This window comes from Mustela nivalis (assembly GCF_964662115.1).
Source record: "Mustela nivalis genome assembly, chromosome: 1".
NCBI lineage: Eukaryota > Metazoa > Chordata > Mammalia > Carnivora > Mustelidae > Mustela > Mustela nivalis.
Genome location: NC_139020.1, coordinates 57261826 through 57283528, shown reverse-complemented (window position 1 = coordinate 57283528; position 21703 = coordinate 57261826). Strand labels below are relative to the sequence as shown.

The 21703-nt window shown below is 32.7% G+C and overlaps 1 protein-coding gene across 1 annotated transcript in view; it reads right to left on the bottom strand.

The window, feature by feature from the left end:
* Positions 1-21703, bottom strand: part of NECTIN3 (nectin cell adhesion molecule 3) — a gene marked incomplete at its 5' end in the record, with an annotated part of 126115 nt that overhangs the window by 53439 nt on the left and 50973 nt on the right. The window contains 3 exons of the mRNA XM_082713939.1: positions 8763-8914; positions 13957-14074; positions 17058-17354. Coding sequence (XP_082570065.1) covers positions 8763-8914; positions 13957-14074; positions 17058-17354 — 567 coding nt within the window. The remainder of the gene's footprint in view (positions 1-8762; positions 8915-13956; positions 14075-17057; positions 17355-21703) is intronic.

Here is a 21703-nt window from a genome sequence, read left to right as displayed (position 1 = left end):
TTACCAATAAAATTTCCTTCCAATGACTTGGACCAAAGAGTTAATATTTGTGTATCAGTGGTTAAGGATATTAAATTCAGATATTCTTAACAATGTATCAGTGAGCTTACCTGTATCCTTAGCTGATATTATAGTTTTAGACTAAGTGTGTGAATGTTTAGGAAGAGAAAATAAGTTCCTAATTCCCACAAAATATTGCTAGTTCAAAGAAAGGAAATTACGCTATAATAGTTTAGAATAAGGCCTTGACTACTTGCAAAATTCTATGAACATGTTAGAACTCTGCCTTATAAAACATTCCTTCAGATTTGATGAGAATCACCAGAATTTGAATGGTTGGGGGGTTAAAAAAAAGTACCTACTTTGCCTTTTTATTAACAAAATAATTTATTTATGATTTTCCTACTAACTTCCACTTCAGTTCCCTGGCAAAATACCTAAGGCAATTCTACACAGTCCTTTTTCAAATGAATCATCAACAGAAAAAACATATTCTTTGGGCTTCAAAATAGTTGTCATTATTACAATTTTATAGGACTCCACTGTAGAAGCAATTTATAATTACCTCACAAAGAAGAAGATCCACATTTGAAGATTTAGATAACATTTCTTTTTCAAAAGATACATGATTTCTGGGAAGAATATACTTAATGAATTAAGCAAAAAACAAAAACAAAACAAAAAACCTTATGATGTTTCCAGTTTTAATTGGAAAAACAAAAACCTTGAAACAAATACATACATTTAGGAGGAAAAGGGGGATGGTTTGCCAATATCCATCAGCAAGCGTTAGTGACTGGTTCTATAATCAGATTTTTCTCATTAAACCTCAAATTTACAAGTTTATTCTAATTTTTCTATATATTTACCTGTTTGAACAACATCAATATTAGATGACTAAAATAAGATGGGCTAAAAAATTCTTTGTATAGATTCTTGGCTGACATGTCTCATTTCTGAAAACCAGTACTCCAATACTAGCTTATCCACGTTGTTCCATATACTGAAATGCCCTCTCTGAACTGCGTACCACTTTTCGTTATTATTCTTATATTTAGGACATAAAGCATTCAAACAAAACTATGCCACTTAACATACGAAAATCCATGTTCATACAACATTTAAGAATTGTCCTCCAGAGATGAGAAAAATTGTAATAATTATGTTTAAAAGGCATGTTTTTATTATAACTCTTGTATTTTGGACAAAAATACTGACCAGCTAATTATGCTCTTCCACACATCATGTTTACTGAGTTTACTACCACAGTTTTAGTGCAACAAAATATCTTTGAAAAGCCACTCTACAGTAATTATGGCAAGGCTCATTAAAATGCAGAGGTAAAGATTCCATTTGTGTAGAAACTTAGAAAATAATGTTTGAAAAGCAAAGGTGTTTCATCAGGCTGAATATTTTTTTGTATACTAAAAATATATATAAACATTTCTTGAATTAGTTTTATAGTCAATTTTGATGTAGTATCATTTAGTGGTGATAAATTTTGAGAGGTATATGTTTAACAAACATTATACTTGAGATTATAGTCTTAGGTAAACATTTAATACACAATGCCAAGGTAGTTTCCTTTTTTTTTTTTTTTTTTAATTTTTGTACCAAAAAAAGTCATACATTTAATGTTGACATTTCTTCTTACCTGTGTGCCTCAGACCAATAAAGTACTCTGCATTAAAATTTAAATCTTGACAGTAGTACAGCATTGAAAAAAAAATTGTAAAGCAGCTCAGATACATTGAACCCAGATTTTACATTTTCATTTGTCAAATTAGAATATAAAAAGCTTGAAAATCAAGTTGAAAAAGCTTATTCTTCCTCAAGAAAAAGTATGAACAATTTGAAAATGATCAACTAGTATGAATGAAACATTGTACATAGGTAAGTCACATATAGTGGTTGCTAAACATACCACTCCCTCCTGGAAATTACCGAACCATCTACGTGTGAAACTAAGTCATCTTCATTGTCGTCATAATGTTCATCACTGACGAACTTCATTCCCATTTTTAGATCTTCATAATAATCCATTGGTCTTTCAAACCTACTGAGATTTTCTACATTGTTCCACTGCGTTTTTTCAGGCTCTTCTAAATAGTCTTTCCGTATTAGATTGTTCACTGGATTTTTGTTTTCTTTTTTCACACTGTCTGGGTAAGAATCAAGCTCATCTTGTTGAAGAACATCTATTTGTGATTCTTTTTGCATATCTGATGGTGGAATGTAGTTCTTGGCAAAATAGTCTCCACGAAACGTCCGTCTTCTCCTATAGCAGAATATTCCAGCCAAAACACTTACAAGCACTATGAAGAGAGCCCCACCCACTACACTAGCAATGATTGTGCCAATTGTGTCATCCTTAATTGTTGCCAAAGTTGACAATGGGAAGGGCAATTTTTTTGGTTCTGTTGCTAGATCCTCGATGTCAGCTGTTGAGGGATGCCACTGAATTGTAGGCTGAAGGGTGGTAGTAGTAGGAGGATCTAATGGAAACAGTAAAGATAGACAAGACACAGAAAGGCAAAGAATGTCAATGCAGGCTGATTCGGCAGCAAGTTGAAAAGACAGCACAGTTAATGAATATATATTCATAGTAATAATAGTTTTTCATTCTTAAGATCAGCATGTAGTGGTACTTATGTACTTTTAAAAAATAATAAAACTGACATTTAGCCAGTTGACAAAGAAGTAAAAGGAATGAAAAATTACCTATGGTGTAAATCCTAAATTATTCTATTCCAAGTTTAATCATGGTATTAAATGTCAAGGAATACTTTTTTCTTCTTCTTCTTTTTTTTTAATGAAAAGCATACTTAAGTGTCCTATATACAGCTGGCTTAAGAATTATCACATAAAAAGATTAAATAATCCAAACATTTTCTTAGCCAGAAGAACAAAGAAATAAAATAAAAGAATAAAAAAAAAATTAAGGTATGATTTCTTAAGATCAATCTTTACCTAATTTCATTTACTTTTTTAAGAAAAGAATGAAAAACTATAGATTCTTGTTAAGTGGCCATAGTATAAGCTGTTGGTTTAATAATTCTCTCAAAAATATTTTCCTTAAGTAAAGAGAACTCTTCAATTTTTAGAAAGGACATACGTAGTATATACCATTATTAGGTAATTTGAAAATAAAAAGCATATGTTTAAATTGTGTTAGCCAAATGGGCTATATTATCAAATGAGACTAACAGACAAAGACAGTAAAAACATGTTACCAAGTGTTATAAAAATGTCATCACCATGTCTATATCCCATGGGTAAGATTTCTGAACACTTAGGAAACTGGAAGAATTTCAACAATATCTGCAAAATTTAGTGTCACATTGCTTTAGTATGGAGTCTCAAAGAATAGCTAATATTTTAGAGAGAACATTCTAATAATACTTATATTAGATGCAAATGATCCTGTGGATTGCCATTAGATTACAGAGTAAATAGCTATTAATATTAAAAAGCAACTAAACATAAATAGTAAAAATTAAAGATTGGTTAATAATCAATTAAGTGGTATTTGTAGGTCATGTTACACAAAATGCTAGAGTTTGAAGATAGGATGAGTTAAAAAATCTTGAATTTCTTCTTTGATAAAAATAAATGACCCGAATGGTAATCTCCTAAAATTAATTTTTAAATGAGTGGTACTGATAGAGCTTTTAAAAAATGATGGTTAGAAAAATACTAAAGCTACATGGGGTAAGTTATTCTAAAATTACAAGCTAAAGAAAAATACTTACTGAAACAGGTTTCATCACGGAATGCCATATGTACAGAATGTGGTAAAAATTTAGAAGTACAATATAAAATTTAACAAGTACAGTATAACTAATTTCCTATGAATTTAAACCAATATAAAAGGCATTCTGCCAAGTACTTTGAAGTATTAGTTATCATATTATATGTAAGTGACTCAAGGAAGAGTTTTAATTTGTAAGAATATATTATTAACTAGCTGAACAAATTTAATTTAAAAAAAATTGTGAAATTGTAGGATGATTTCTAGTATAAAGTAGTAAAGCTTATAACATAGGGCAACTTCAGATAACCAGGACATTAAATAAATTAAAAAGTAATCATCTGTCAGATAACTTGTGTATTTTCTGAGGTGGTGGGACTAGTGGGAAAGTTTTAAAAGCCAAATGTCATCTTTATAATGATTTCCAAAGAAAAAAATATTACAATAAACTGGCATCAGCATGTTTAAATGTAAGTACAAATCATCTAATAACTATATGTAATTCACACATTTTTGTGCATGTAAGATTTTAAGACTTTTTGATAGCTCTTAATGAAATGCTATTTTTCTCAGACCAATGTATGCATCTGAACTCTCACCAAGTATAAGATATATAACCAAGTATCCCTTAAAATAAAAACAAAAACAAACACTGGTATTTTTTAGTTCTACTTGCAATGTTCTTTATGTAAACACAGATGGATGGCTTCTAATTATATCAGATTTAACAAAATACAGCTTTCAGAAAATCTAACTAAAAAAAAGAGAGTAACCAAAAAAACCCAACCAACCAACCAAAAAAACCCTATTTTAAAAACTTATTTGTCAGTGGTTCCAGAAATTTTTTAACCTGCCATCCTCTCCTCAACCAAATAAAGATAGCACAGCCTCATTATTAACATGATTCCATGAAAGAGGGACTATTGTTAATAATTATCCTGTATTTTAAGCAATGGACATATATAAAACAATGCACACAGACATTTATTCATGCTTTTGAATTCTTGCCCTGCTCCAAAATAATTACACTGAGAGTTAGAATTTGCATAAGGAATCAAATGGACTATTTTGTAATCACTAATAGCTACTTATTTATCATAATTTAAAATCCTTCCCACAGCACTCCTTATTTCTTCATTGCATTTTGATATTATTTGCAGAATGTGTGATAAATGAGTATATAATGAATGTGATGAACTAGTAGAGACTGTGAGTTCTCTACAACCAAATGAAGATAATTTCCCCCCCTCCAAATTCATGAGTTCTGCCAAAAAGGAAAACAAATAGTCCGGTAAGACTTCGTTAGCTATAAGGTGTATTTTAGCCTAATATATTTAAAAAATTACATTAATTTAATTTCTTTTTCTTTTAGAGTATATAAGAATTGTTTACACAATCAAAATCTATGAATTTTAAAGTTTAAAGATTGCTAATTATGTGTGGCTTCTTATATCAGATATTATACCTAATTCCTAAATCAACAGGTTTCAAAATTCAAGATTTGCATAGAAATATACTTGAGTTTCAGGCATGGGAGAATTTACATGATATATAAAACTTTGTTCCTCTACTCTCAAAGAAAAGTACAAAATATCAGAGTAAAACATGCCAAAAACAATTAGAAAAACACAATTTGCAACAGTCATTTAGTATTGGACAAAGATTCACTGTACCTCTTTGAGTAGTAACTGAAGTTGAATATTACAGTCTTGGATCAATCACCTTTTGTCCAAAATCTTACACTTACCAATGTGGAAAAAATGTAGAATAAAATTACAATTTCCCTCAAAGAGAGCTGCTAATTCTACTCTGTTCTGAGTAGATCTTTTAGTTTCCCGTCATAAGATGCATTCACTTTAGAAATATCTTAAAAAATCATTTTCTAAATTTTTATATATCAATTTTAATACTGAGGTAAAAAATTTTCTCTAGAGAAAATAAGGTACAAATAATTTACAATAAAAAAGAGCAACAGCATGATTGTTTACTCTGGGTGAATTATGGCCTTTCATTCTGATAAAAGCCTACTAGGATTTACTAGACATTTTGGAAAGGCAGTATTATATCTAGGATATTTAATGTCTTCCTGAAAGCTCTCAGGGGCGATAACTAAACTCAACATAGTGTACTGTATTAAATATTAAAGATGCTGGATAGAAACATAAAGTCTAATTCTAATGATTACTTAAAGAAAATCATCTCATATAATGCTATATTTCTGAAGTACTTATCAGTAATCAATTGATTTTTCATCAGTTATCAATAAATAAAATTTCATCAGTAAATAAAAGTTACTGGAAATTTTATTTTATCTCTTTTAGGACTTAACTGAGGTTGATCAAAAAATGTGTGAAGTTTACCATCAGTGTTACGTTACTTCCCTTGTCAAAGAAAATAAAGCTATATAAAGCACATTCTGGATTTTTAATTCTTTCCTGATTGTTTTCTTCTCAACTTTTTCACTCATGCAAGAAGAGTTTACTGAACACCTATCAAATGCCAAACATTACTGCAGATGGTAGAAATACAGTAGGGATTAAAGCAGATGAAAGGTCTTTACTTCCAGTAGAAGTAAAAACAGAAAAAAATATAAATAAAATGTGTAGATGTTATGTGGCAATATATGCTGTAGAGAAAAATAAGGCAGAGGAGACAGAAAGGAGTAAAAGGTTGAGAAAAGTACTTTCAATTTTCAATTTTAATTATGGTCATGAAGGTGAAACTTCAGCAAAGACCTAAAGGAAGTGAGGGAAAGAGCTATAAGGATACCTGAAGAGCTTTCCAGATGGAGAAACAGCAAGTCAAGGACTCTGAGGTAGCAATGTTCTTGTTATGTTCAAAGAACAGTAAGGAAGCCAGCAACAAGGCCATGCGAGCAAAAAATATAGTAAGAGATGAGATCATCTAGGACCAGAGCATGTATAGACCCTTAAAAGTCATTGCAAAAACTGGTTTTCATTATGAGTCAAATGAGAAGTTCACAAAAGGTTTGCAGGAAAGAAGATTTGCATGATCTGACATGCCCTTTATAAGGATCATTCTGGCTGCTCTTTGAGGATAAATTAAAAGTAGGAAGATTAAATGGCTCTTTTATAAGGGCTGCTGATGGCCTGTGCCAGAATACTCACAAGAGAAGTGGAAAAATAGTAAGGTTCTACATATAATGTAATGGAAGAGCTACCATGGATTTGTTGATGGGATGAGTGGGGTATGAGAGAACAACTGAAATCAAGAATAAGCATCAAGGATTAAACCCTGAGCGAATATAAGGATGGATTTACCAGTGATAGAAAGGAGGGAAACTTGGAGGAAGAGGTGTGGTGCAAGGGGCAGAAGAAAAATCAGAACCTCAGTTTTGAATGTTAAGCCATAAATGCTTATTATACCTCTACACAGAATTAGTGATTTTAATAGGCAGCCGGACACAGAAGTACTGGGAAATGGATCCAGAATGCCAAAAGATGTAATAAATTAGGATATCATTAAGAGAATCAGTATATATAAGAATGCCCAAACTGAGTCTTGGTATTTAAATGATTACATAATAATACATTGAGCCTGAGATTTATACGTAATATACCATATCAAATTTTGTACAACAGAAACAAAAAGGAAGCAGTCCTTAGGTAACTACATTCTAAATATGCATTCCCTCTGGCTTTAAGATCCAAGAAGGAAAGGAAAAGGAAAGGGAGATATCCTTAATGGAAGAAAGGGAGACTAATAAACTAATATTTAATTTCATTCTGATTTCCACCAAAGCACTGATACTGGCAGAAAGGGCTAGCTAGGGATGTACACAGCGCTAAGCTTCTTGTGAGAGTCATGAAAAAATATATTTGCATCATCCCCATCATATGCCAGGCACTAAGTAAGTGCTAGTATTCAATGATAAATGAAGCAAACACAAAGTGCTTAACTATGAAGATGGATAGATAATAAGTACACAAGTAAGCATGCAACTACAAACTGTGAGAAATGCCATGAGAAAATAATATGGGGGACTGTTCTTAGATTCAGTGATCATACAAAGACAAATAATACAACATCAAAATAAGCTTAAAATTTCTCTAAAAATCTAACTACTCAGTTTTAGGTAATTACATAATTGCCATACAAACCTGCTTTTCTTAGGGTTCTCTTCCTTTTTCCTTTAATTTGCCATTGTTTAGACATGAAAGATTGCTAAATTCTTGTAGTAAGTAGATGCTCAAAATATTTTATACAATTTTTATAAATGAGCATTACATTGATAATCTTTGATAATATTTATAGCCACACCCATGAAAAAATATACTTTAAGCTCCAAATGTATTTTGTACCTGAATTTATATACTCTAACAAAAATATCCATAGAAAAACAAATGGAATGTGAAAAATCTAAGTTCTTAGTAGCTTAAGGACTGACAACAAACATCTTAAATTTTATTTCAATAGTACGTTTTCAGTAGCATTCCTACTTCACTCTCAGTAACTCAGTATGATATAGTTCCATATTGAGTGACAAACTGTTATTTAATAGGCCAGATCATCAAAGTCAATAACCCATTTTATTTGTGAAACACCTGTGTCCAAGTAGCCACCAAAAAAACCACCAAAACCAAAACCAAAAAAACCCCAACCAAACAAACAAAAAAAAATACCCACACAAACAAAGCCAGTATTTGTTCTTGGGTGTAAAAATGACAGAACCTAGAATAGTACACACCACTACCTATAAAAGGAATACTTGATACTATATAACTGAAAAATTAACTATAAATAAACAAAGATCTTAAAATGTATATAAACTTGCTGCATAGATATTTTGACATTTCTTTAAAGTAACATCCCCTAACATATGTAGTTTAGGTAGGGTTACTTTATTATATATATGTTTTTTTGATTATTTGGAAAACTCAGTGAGGAATCTGTATATTAGCAAATACAAATTACCAACTAGAACATAATGTTATTATGACTATTGTTACAGGAAGAACTTAATTCATTTTGCAAGTAGATAGTAACTTACCTGAAATGTAGATGACCTTTTGATCACTTCTTTGACCAAGGGAATTGGTCACTTTACAGACATAAACACCAGAATAATTGAAAGTCAACGGATGGACAAAATGAAGAGTATTGTCTGAAGCCAATAAACCATCAGGCCATTGTCCATCCAACCTAGATTTTAAAAAGCATGAAATTATTTTAAATATCTTCAAACTTTATTCACAGCTATTTAAATAAGATATTATACTGTTGAGATGTTAGTGAAAGAACTGGCATTCTTTAGATAAAATTCACTATGAAATGGATAAAGATACAAATTTTTATTTCAATAAAAATAAAGTTACTGTTAAAATCCATTAATACCCACTCTTTCAAAATAGCAACTGACCTAAGTGCAAGCAGGCCAACATATTAGAATGAGAGGGAAGGAAAGAAAAAAAATTAGATGATTTTAAAGAATTATATTCAGAAAACTGGAAAGGAAAGCTGGAAAATTAGAAAAAATTTATTATTTGAAGACCTACAGTATCAAAAGAATTAAAAATAATTCTCAGTGAATAGATCTATTCATGATATATCTATAAATTTCTTAAGAAATTTAAGATAAAAGCCATTTAAGTACATGATAATGTTTAAGCACCTTCTGTTACATATTCAAAGAACATCACTTCATACTGAGCAAATCTATACCGAACCTCATTCAAAGGCGGTCAGTTTCTAAAGCATCAGAAAGGGTCTGCTTAATGATGTATCAGATAAGGGGCTATAGCATCCAAAATCTATAAAAAACTTATCAAATTCAACACCCAAAGAATAAATAATCCAATCAAGAAATGGGCAGAAGACATGAACAGACATTTCTGCAAAGACATCCAAATGGCCAACAGACATGAAAAAGTGCTCCACATCACTTGGCACCAGGGAAATTCAAATCAAAACCAAAATGAGATACCACCTCACACCAGTCAGAAATGGCTAAAATTAACATATCAGAAAACGACAGATGTTGGCGAGGATGCAGAGAAAGGGGAAGCCTCCTACACTGCTGGTGGGAATGCAAGTGGGTATAGTCACTCTGGAACAGTATGGAGGCTCCTCAGAAAGTTGAAAATAGAGCCACCCTATGTCCCAGCAATTGCACTACTGGGTATTTACCCTAAAGATACAAATGTAGTGATCCAAAGGGCCATGAATCCCAATGTTTAGAGCAGCAATGTAGATCATCAACAGATGAATGGATAAAGAAGAGGTGGGGTGTCTGTGTACACACACACACAGTCACAATGGAATACTATACAGTCATCAAGAAATGAAATCTTCCCATTTTTAATGACTTGGATAGAACTACAGGGTATTATGCTGAGCAAAATAAGTCAATCAGACAATTTTCATATGGTCTCTCTGATCTGAGGACTTTGAGAGGAAGGGTGGGGGTTGTGCGGAATAGGGAAGGAAAAAATGAAATAAGATTGGGAGCGGGATGGAGATAAACCATAAGAGACAAACCCAATCTCATGAAACAAACTTGAGGGTTCCTGGGGCTGAGGGGGCAGGGATAGGGTGGCTGGATTATGGACACTCGGGAGGGTATGTGCTATGGTGAGTGCTGTGAAATATGTAAGCCTGATGATTCACAGACCTGTACCACTGGGGCGAATAATACATTATATATTAATTAAAAAAAAAAGTGGAGGTTACTAGAAAAATAAAGGGTCTGCTTATAAAACAATCTCATTTGTAAAGTGGGCATCTGTGACAGTAAAAACCAAGGTACAATCTGGCATCAATAAAAACTTTTTAAAAATGGTGTCTATACTAATTTGGCTAAGAGATCTAGTGTTTGCATTACTATATACCCCAATAGGAATAAAATCTCACTATGACAATTCTAAAGCTATTTATTGCAAAGGAACTAAGTACACTGTTAGACATCATACTGCCAACCTTAGGGTACCAAAAAACACATAAAGATGTATTTATTTTGAGGTTATTTTTAAAGACCATGAGTTATTTTTTAAGAGAACAAGAAGTCAAATAAACTAAGCACTCAACTATTATAGTTTGATCTAAGCAGATTTTCAAAAGGTTCATTTACTCATTCACTCAACCATCCATTACTTAATTGCCAGGAGCTTAATATTAACCATACTCCACTCTGCTGGTGTTGTGAGCTACAGAAGTAAATAAGATATTGTCTTTGCTTCCAATGATCTAAGTACACAGAAAACTGACAACTAATTATGAAGAGAATAAGAACAAAAACTAATAAACAAGTAGAAAGAAACAAAACACTGGACAATAGGAGGAATCATTTTGTTCTGCAAATCCAACAGTAGTAAGTGGAAAAACAGTCAATAAAATCTTTTACAGTGCAGGAACTTCAATTTAGCATTGAAGAAAAAAGGTAATATTCTCACATGGTTTTAAAAAACAAAAACACCCAAACTCCTTCTACAAAAACATTGAAAAGAACATTTGTGTAAGCACTGACTTTCAAAAGGTGAACTTCTTCTAGGAAGATGAGAATGAATATGGAGTATATAAATACCAATTATCTCTCTTCACTTTGAGGCCCAAATTCTAATCCCTTTAATTCTGAGAAATATAAAAATGGCTTATAAAATTAAAATTGCTTGTTCAAATAAGCCACAGTCAAAAAATTCTAAATATCACATTAAACTCACACCAAATGACATGTTAAGCACCTTCTATACTCTTTACCTATGTTACCTGGTTTATGTTAATTGTCTCTATCCTTACATCTCTATGATGTACTATTATCAGTGTGGAAACAAAGGTCTTACTCAAAAAGACACCTCCAAGTACAGGTACTAGGAAGGGAACTTGGAATTGTACGACTTTTATACATAACCTATCCCACATCTTAACCAATGACTGCTTCCCACTTTTAAGAAAATGTAAATTAAAACAAAACAAAACCTGTATTTTTGTTTAAAGACAACAGATTGATCAAATACAGTTTCCTCGCTCCCACAAAATCCCACCTAAAACAAAAGTAAAGGAAATGAAAGGTATTAAAAACCCACAGGAACAAAGAGAAAAGGATTCACAGACAAGATGTTTCAACAAACTTCTAGAAGACAGAAAACAGATGGAGGAAACAATATATGCTGTGAGCCACTGTTTCATTAGACAAGATGTTTCAACAAACTTCTAGAAGACAGAAAACAGATGGAGGAAACAATATATGCTGTGAGCCACTGTTTCTCAATCAAGAGTGATTTTGTCTCCAGGAGACAACTGGCAAGTCTGGAGACATTTTTGGTTTCCACAAAGGGGTATAAGGCCAGGGATGCTACTAAACATCCTGCAATGCAGAGGATTACCTCCCACAACAATGATTTATCCAGCTCAACTTGTCAACACTGCCAAGGATGAAAAGCTCCACTTTGGGCTGAAGAAGTGCTTCTAAAAGGCATATGAATGGGAATGGAGCCAATTTGGTCCAAGGAATCCAAGATTTGGAATTTGACTCACTGTACTAATACAGAAAGCCAGAGTGAAGCAGAGGGCTAGAATTATGGACATTAGTTGAAAGTTGAAAAAATAGACTCCTCTCAACTCTGTACAGACACTAGGCATTTATGTTTTAAAAAGAAGATGAAGGTTAATCCAATAAATAAACTGAATGACCACCAAAAAAGACTTCCACTCTTCCTGAGTGACATCTGAAGCTTCCCCAAGAAAATAACTCTTTACCTGATCACTCTAACTGTATCTACTAATGAGTAATCCCCACTATAAAGACAGAGTTTCTACTCAGAATTTTAATACATTTTAATATTTCAATGCATCACTGTGAAATGACTGGATAACTGAGAAATTAAGGAATATCAACAAAATGAAAAAATAAAGGGAAAAAAAGACAAAATAAGTAAGAAGCAGTAAAAACTCTCTGAAGAGGCAATAACTTTAATATTGTGTTTCTAGGGGCACCTGGGTGGCTCAGTGGGTTTAAGCCTCTGCCATGGGCTCACGTCATGATCCCAGAGTCCTGGGATCGAGCCCCACATCGGGTTCTCTGCTCAGCGGGGAGCCTGCTTCCTCCTCTCTCTCTGCCTGCCTCTCTGCCTACTTGTGATCTCTGTCAAATAAATACATAAAATCTTTAAAAAAATTGTGTTTCTAGGAAGAAACAAGACATTACATACACAAAATAAGAAAAAAATGCAATGAAATGAAAGAGAAATAAGAAAATGCTCTTAGAAATTAAAAGTATAGAGGTACCTGGGTGGCTCAATCAGTTAAGTTGTCAACTCTTGATTTTGGCTCAGGCCATCCCAGCCAGGACTTCAGTCCCTCTCTCTCTCTCTCTCCCCGTCTGCCCCCTCCTCCCTTGTCCCCCCTCCCTCAAATAAATAAATCTTAAGAAAAAAGAAATTAAAAATATGCCCCCAAAATGTTTTAAATCAATTAAGTCAACAGGGGGGAAAAAATCAAGGAAATTTCCTAGGAAAAACAAAACAAAACAAAAGACTATGAAAAATATGAAAGGACGTTTTGTATATAATAGGAGGTGTAGTAAAAGCAAATTTTAAAAAGGAGGGGAAATGATAAAAAAAATGACAAAATTATACACAAGTGACAGATACAAGTCTTAAGACTAAAGGAGGGGGCTCTGAATACTGAGAAATACAAATGAAAACCTTAGTATGACAGTTTGAAAGTTCATAAATAAAGAGAATAAGGATATTTTTGGAGGCTAAGAATTATTAGCTTCAGGGAAAACAAGATCTTAGACAAAAGAAAACAGAACTCTAGTATACTATGGTCAGTAAATAATACTTACATGCCATAGGGAAGCAAACAATGATTACAAAGTTTAACTAAAAGTGGCTTAATTTCATTGGGATTCATGAAGGTAGGAATATGTATACGGACACCTTTGTGTGTGAAGGGGTAGATATAAAGTTAAATTTTCATCCATTACAACAGAAGTCAATAGATAGTATTAAGAAGTAGCAATTTAAGACCAACAATGGTAACCACCAGAAGGAATTGCTAAATGGCTAAAAGGAACTGCAGGGGTAGAAGGGGAGAGGTGGGACAGAGAACACTCAGAAACCCTTAATTTAATTTCCAGCCATTACTATCATCATGTATTACACTGATTTAAAAAAACAACTTTAAATATGCACTTAATACTTTCCACTTTTAAATAATTTCCCTTTAGAAGTATCTGACATTATTACCTGCTCCACACAGATTTGAAGGGTGGTGGATTTGCATCAGCATTACACTTGAGATTAACACCTTTTCTTCCTACAAACCAATTCCCATCATAGCCTGTCACTGAAACTTCTGGAGCATCTATAAAATAAATGCATAACAGTACAAATTATCTTTTGTTAGTAGTAAATGCAATAAATAATGACAAAGCATTAACATAATGACTAAACTTCAAAGGAACAGAAATCGTTTTCCTTCTGTCAATATACAAAACCAGCGTGGAAAACAGCAGTTAATAATTATTAGTTGATTGAAAGAATGAGTGCATGAATGGAAAATGAGTTCCCAAATACTAGGCAACGATAGCACGTACAGTTCTAGTTATTTTGGAAACTGAATATAAGGATATTCACAAACATATAAACACCAAGAACAAAATATGAGAGTCCTATTATGAGAAGTGTAGATTTATGAACAAAGGAAATACATTATACTACTTAATTTGATTAGACATGGCATTTAAGTACCAAGTGACCATATAACACTGTCTTTTAAGAAATGTCTAATCTGAAAGAGAATATCCCCCAAGAGATACAAAGTCAATTACAGAGATTAGGTTCCCTGTATTATAATTAATTACTATTCTATGGGTAAGCAGAAATGTGAAACAAACTTTCTAAGGCTATAATATCAACTAAAGTAAGTTATCTGTGGCCTCAACTGTTCTAAAACAATTTTATCCATTCAATGCAGCCAAATGTCTTCTGGTACATGTGTAATATTGTGTAATATAGTTTGTTAAGTAAGCAATTATCAATATCTACCAGCAATATAAATTTATGCATTTAAATTATACGATCCAATATGAATCATTCATTCAACAATCATATTGTTTTTTAACTCCTAATAAGTGGCAGGCACTGTTGTAGGCTTATGGCAAACATATAGATTCTGTATTCATAAATTTATTTATTTTTTTTATTAATTTTATTTTTTTTAACTTGATAGACAGACACAAGTAGGCAGAGAGGCAGGCAGAGAGAGAGAGAGAGAGAGAGAGAGAGAGAGAGGAGAAGGAAGCAGGCTCCCCGCCGAGTAGAGAGCCCAATGCGGGGCTAGATCCCAGGACCCTGGGATCATGACCAGAGCTGAAGGCAGAGGCTTTAACCCACTGAGCCACCCAGGCGTCCCTTTTATTTTAAATTTTTTCTTTCATAAAATTAATTTTTAATAGTTTTTAATAAGAGGATATTTTTGAAATATTAAACTAAGGCCTCTTATGAGAACCAAGAAGGAAAAGAATAGGATGATATAGAGAAGAAGGGCCTAACTGCGAATGACGTACGGGTCATGAAAGCTTCCCCAAGGAAGGGTCACTTATGCATGGTACAGGGACCCTCCTGTGAGTTACACAGTAAACTAGATAAAGAGTACAGTGACCAGATGGGAAATTAGAGAGAGACCAGGTCAGTTTAATTCTGTCAGGGAAGCTTGGTCTATTATCAATCAAGGTTTACAAAAAAAGGTGGTAAAAAATTAAACTTTTACTAAGGTACAATTAATTATTTAGTAATTTAAAGAAAGAAATGCCTATCTCTTAAATACCAAGAATTAACACTTTTGTAACTAACAATTGGTACTAAAAATTGTTGCTGAAAGAACAATAGAGAGCTCTGTGAGTTTAATTTCTTTTAATTGGGAGGAGGGAATAGGTACTAAGGTAAGGTATCCCCAAATAATACCTCCAAATTTAGAGATCTGAACTTTGGATATAAGATTTTATCTCCTCAAACTTTGTTCACATGTTTTGTAAGTCCCAATTAAAAAGAGGGAAAAAAATCACCAGTACTCTAAGAACATTTTAGGAGCAAGACAATAAATCTAAGCCATAATTATATAAATCTTACATTAAGAGAAATATTTTTATATTTAGGATTTCATTCAAACAACCAACCAAAAAAGCATAATGTACCCAATACAAATTGAAGAAAATTTTAGTCATTACTAGATATAAGGAAGGACAAAATATATATAAGGAAAATACTAATAGTACTTACAATTGGGATCTGAATTTTACAAGAAAAAGGAAAAAGTTAAGAGTCTATTAAAGTAAGGTAGGAAAAGGAAACAGAAATTTTAATTGGATTCTTCAGAGTAGTGAAAAGAAGGTATCTGCACTTAGAAATAAAATGGTAGTAACATTCATGTAAGGTAACTTCGAAGTTTAACCCAATAAATGTTGAAAAAGATTCTTACAATTAGCTTTAAAAACCATTATACCGTGTAATGAATATGTGCAATTTAAAATTCCATATATGTCATATCAAAAAATAAAACACTAAGAACACTGTAATACGTCCTTTTAAAAACCTATTAATTTTCCTTATCCTTAAGTTACATGCATTATCACTTTTTCTTCTGCTCAAAATTTTTAAATGCCACACAATGTTTCAAGAACTGAGCTAATATACAGGAAAAAAATATATGCACATACGTATATAAACATACAAACTTTACACAAAAGGAAACATCCCTTAACAAAAAAATAAAAATAGGAGATGGGCTAACCTTTGAACCTTATCTATAATGGTTATTATCCAAATGATGTCTTTAAAATACTGTCTTATTATATGAGAATCTTACAACATGATCAGTAAAATGAGATGAGAAATAGTATTGGAAAAACAAAGATTTTCAAACTAATTAATATGCATTTAGACAATAAAAGATTCTTGCTGAAAACATCATGGGTAGCATAAAAAAAAAATGAGCAATAGTGAAATTAATTGAACTGGCAAAGTAGTTGTTTGCCTCTAAGTACTGCACATTTTGAGGTATAAATTTCCACAATTTGCTTAAGCCCAGCTTATTTTTAAAGTCTGAAAAGGAGAAGGCTAAATAATTTTAAGTTGGAGAGCCAATTTCACAAACTAATAAGAAATGGTCTGATTAAATGAAATTTCCACAAAGCTATTTTTAAAAATTAAGGAAAAAAATTTCAACATGGAAAAGATATAAGAATATCTGAATATTAAATATTCAAACTAACAAGTCTGCCATAAAATTATGTCACAGAAGAAAATTAAAGTAAAATGTTTAAGAGCAAATGTTATTGTTTACTTACACTGTATATCTAATATGAAAGAATATCGGATGTCCTTTTCCAAGGCTGGATGTTTTACAACACAGGTAATCCTCCTTCCTCTAGCAAATCTGGTTGGAAACAGCTTGTACTGGCTGACAATTGTTGCCGTTTCATTTGGAAAAGAAGTTGTAGTGGATTCCATTTCACCAAGATCACCTTCCCAGTCAATATGTGCAACTGGCTTTCCAGTGGCTGCGATACAGATGGCTGCTACAGTTTCATTTCCTCCATCAATTAAAGAATCTGGCCCTTTTATCAGGCTCACAGTGGGTTCAACTGTTTACATTTAAAAAAAAAATTAGTCACATTTCAATGAAGAATTTATATCTTTCCAAGACATATCTAGCCATAGTTCATAAACTTAGGGGAAAATGTATATAAAATCTAGGCTTTAAACATGCTTTTAAGTAATGCTAACATCAGCTAGATCTTGGGAAGAGGAGAAGATCATGAACTAAGACAAACAAGAACCTCAGCAAGACTTGAAAACTTTAAAGAAGGTTCTCCTTAGGAGAGATACCATTTTTCTTTATAAGGACTGATGAGTTCTCCCTGAAGTTAGTATATGAAAAATTCCTGTAAATTGGGTAATTTTCATTGTAAGAGTTTAAGTATTACTCTGAAAGGGGAAAAGATGTAGTTTTAAAACACAGTGCTTCATTTTGCAGCAAAACACTTAAAAAAATATAATTAAGTACCAGTATGGAACCTACACAGTTAAAATGTAATGTCAATAATAGCTATGTTTATTAAAATGTGTATTAGAATGTATATCCCATTATCTTCTTCCAGTATAAGAAAGCTCCTCAGCAAGTGAAAGTAACCTTAATGTTCAGATCCTTTCATCTACTTTCCATATAACCTTTCTATCTCTTCACATTTTCCAGCAAATTTCATGTGTTTCTTTCTGCATAAATTCCTCAGTCTCACCTCATGAACTGTCTCAAGCCTATGGGGTTATTCTGTATATTGAGTTTTTATCTCAATAACTTATTCACTTTCAAAGCTTCCAACTGATTTTTAATGCCATCTGTTCTTGATTTGTATCTAAATATTTTTCATAATTTACTTGAGATACTAATATTTTCCTAAAGTATTGTATGAGATGTATTATTGTAAAATAACAAAGGAAAGAGTACATACAACACATGTAATCAATACTTTGTAGTAAACATCTGTGTAAACACCATACATCTTAATAAAAACAACAGTACCTCCCAGGTAGCTCAGCATGTCTCTCCTTGATCTTAACACCTACCAGCCCAAGTATGAAATCATTATAATGACTCTGGAAATAAATTTTTGCTTACTTTTCATAACAGGTCTACAAGCAACAAATGTAAAGTTTGTAAAACAACAATTATATTTTACCTGTTTCTGAACTTTACATGAATGGTACTAAACTATATATATTTTTATATAGTTCTTCTTTGATTCAACTTTGTGCTCCTGAGATTAATTTATTTGAGAACAATCAGACTTTATTATTTTAGAATTCAAGATTTTTTCACTTTTTAAAAACCATTTAAATTTATATGCAGTTCTACAGATTATTAACTGCTGTACAGTTTATTTACCATTGGGTTTTGGTGCTATTTCCTGTTTAGTATAAACAACTTTATAAGAAACATTCTCATTGGTATATCTCAGTATATTTGTACAGGTATTTCTTTACTTTGTCTCTTATCGTGGAATTGCTACTACTATTTTTATTTTCAACTTTACCAGATAATGCCAAAAAGCTTTCCAAAGTAAGAATTTACTACCAATCTTAGAGCACCTGTTGGTCCAGACACTCACCACAGTTGGTATTGCCTGACTTCTCATGTTTGTCCATCTTATATGCATATAATGGTGTACTGTTGAGACTGTATTTTTTATTATGAATGACGTTAAAGTTCCTTCCATGTTTATAGACTATTTGGAATTTCTTCTGCAAAATGCCTATTAAAGCCAATTGCTTTTACTTACTGATTTGGAAGAAGAGCCCTTTTTTAATTACATGTGGTAAAAATATCCTCTAGCAGTTTAGGGCTTATCTTTTTGCCCTATAGTGTGTTTTGATGAAGAGAAGTTTTTAATTCAATTGTACTAAAATTTACCAGTTTTTAATTTCCCTTTTATGGTTAACTACTTTTATACACTAAAAATTACTTCTCTACTTCAAGGCCAATTACTGTGTCATTTTTTTATAGTTTCTTGTTCTCTGCAGAAATTTTATAGATTGACTTAACTCTTCAAATGTTAAACGATGCTGTTTAATAGGCTGTGTCTGATAATTCCAACAACCTATATCTTTGAATGTCTGTTTCTGTTGTCTTTTTGTGCTGCCTGCTACTTGTGGGTTCTTCTTTACTTGTATTCCAGAAAACTATAAGCCTGTGTTTGAATAATTAAGATAGAAATACTGTGAGGTCTAGAATAAAGATAATTTTCCTCCAGAAAAGATCTGAGTTTTCTTCTGCTAAACTCCTGAAATCACTAACCAGTCTAGGGCCTCCTGATTTTAAGAACAAACCACTCAGGTCATTATAAACCTGTAAGTCTATAACAAGGCTGGTTTACTTCTACTAATTTCCTACTATTCTAAAAATGTAAGCCTCTGGATAGCAGATGAATAAGAGAAGGGTTATTAGACATCCCCCATCTTAGCAGAACTACACTTAGAAATCTGTGTCTTGCTTCTTAAGGCTTTCAAAATCCCAGCTAAGCACCTCAGGTGTTTCTTCTAAATTATCAGAAGTCCTCAGGTTGCATGCAACTTTCAGTGCTAAGCTTATTTCTATTTTTACCTTCTCCTAGACTTAATCTACTAATATTTCTCACCTGTTTTTACTTCCTTGAAGCTTTCAGTGGTATTTTATTTCACACCCATGGGAGGGTTGTTTTGAACAACTTACACCATCACTAACTTTTTTTTTTATCTTTGAGGAACTTAAAAATTTATTTTAAAATCAATTTTAAGTTATATTTCTGCAGGCGCCTGGGTGGCTCAGGCAGGTAAGTGGCTGCCTTTGACTCAGGTCATGATCCTAGGGTCCTGGGATCCAGCACAGTATGTTGGGCTCCCTGCTCAGCAGAGAGCCTGCTTCTCCTTCTCCCTCTGCCTGGTGCTCTGTCTACCTGTGTTCTCTAAATAAATCTTAAAAAAAAAAAAAAAAGTTACATTTCTGTTTCTTCTGAAGGAATCAATCTCCTGTGGTAGACTTTATTAGCTTTCCAAAGTTACTTTTCTCATAGACCTCAATATTTTGGTTAACTTCCCTGTAACCTTCACTGTCTAGTTGTTTTGCTGCTGCTTGCTCTTAAGATGCTATCAAAGGGGGCGCCTGGGTGGCCCAGTGAGTTAAGCCTCTGCCTTCAGCTCAGGTCATGATCTCATGGTCCTGGGATAGAGCACTGCATCGGGCTCTCTGCTGGGAGGGTAGTTTGCTTCCCATCTCTCTGCCTACTTGTGATCTCTCTCTCTCTCGTCAAATATATAAAATCTGTTAAAAAAAAAAAAAAGATGCTATCAAAGCCCTCTGTACTCTGAATGGAGGTAACATGGTTTTCCCAGTTCTGTGTGAACATCAGGATTGTTAGTTAGATCTAATGTTTTCCGGTGGTTCTTTCCCCAACCTCAAGATTCCTCTCCATCGACACAGATCAATACTAACCCAAAGACTTTAAAGGGGCCCTCTGTAGATCTCTAAAACACACACACTCTCTCTGATGCTCTCTGCTTTCCAGTATTCTGCTCCACAAATTCTAATCACCTGTCCTCCCTGAATTCCAGAATTTCTCTTTTACTCCCTAATACCATCGATCTCTGCTTCAAATCCTTGTCACTGAGTTGTACTCTGAAAACTGACTAAGGTGGAAGCCAGAACATTGTATGGACTCACCTTGTTTGTTTTCCTTCTTTCAGGGATCATAATCTTACATGGCCTATTGTCCAATAACAAAAAACTGTTTCTTAAAACTGTTTCTTATTTGCCTGGTTTCTTGTTCTCAGAGAGAGGGCAAATCCAGTCCCTGCTATTCCATCATCTACAGCAATGGAAATCTATATATTTTTTTTAATTATGTTCAGTTACCCAACATATAGTGAAAGTCTGTATTTTTATTGCAAAAGCAGTATTTCTAAAAATTGGGAAAACAGGGAAAAAATTAGGCACAACTACAATACCCTAATGCAATTATTATCATCTTCCACTTCCCTTTTTCTAGTTTCTATATGGATGTAATAATCATGGCATACGTACAATTTTTTGGTTCTTTCCTCCCACAGCAACACTTCTCTTAACCATAATTTTAATAGCTATAAAATATCCCATCAAGAGAACTAAGCAATTGCAAAACAACTGTTCTACTGTGGGGCATTTGTTGTTAAATTTTCCCAAAGCTTTTTTTTGTTATATCACATTCCCTTAATTTGATTTCTATTACTACCACTCCACTGAAACTCTAATGTTACCATGTAATCGATAGGCTAAATTTTTTATTTGCCATTCTCTTTGGACAATTTGGTAGAATTTCAAACTTTGACAGTTATTAGCATTCTGTTCAAAAAGAATTAAGTACTAATAATGCCTTAAGGTACCTGTTCTAAGTAATGAATTGCCTTCTAGGCTATACTTTAA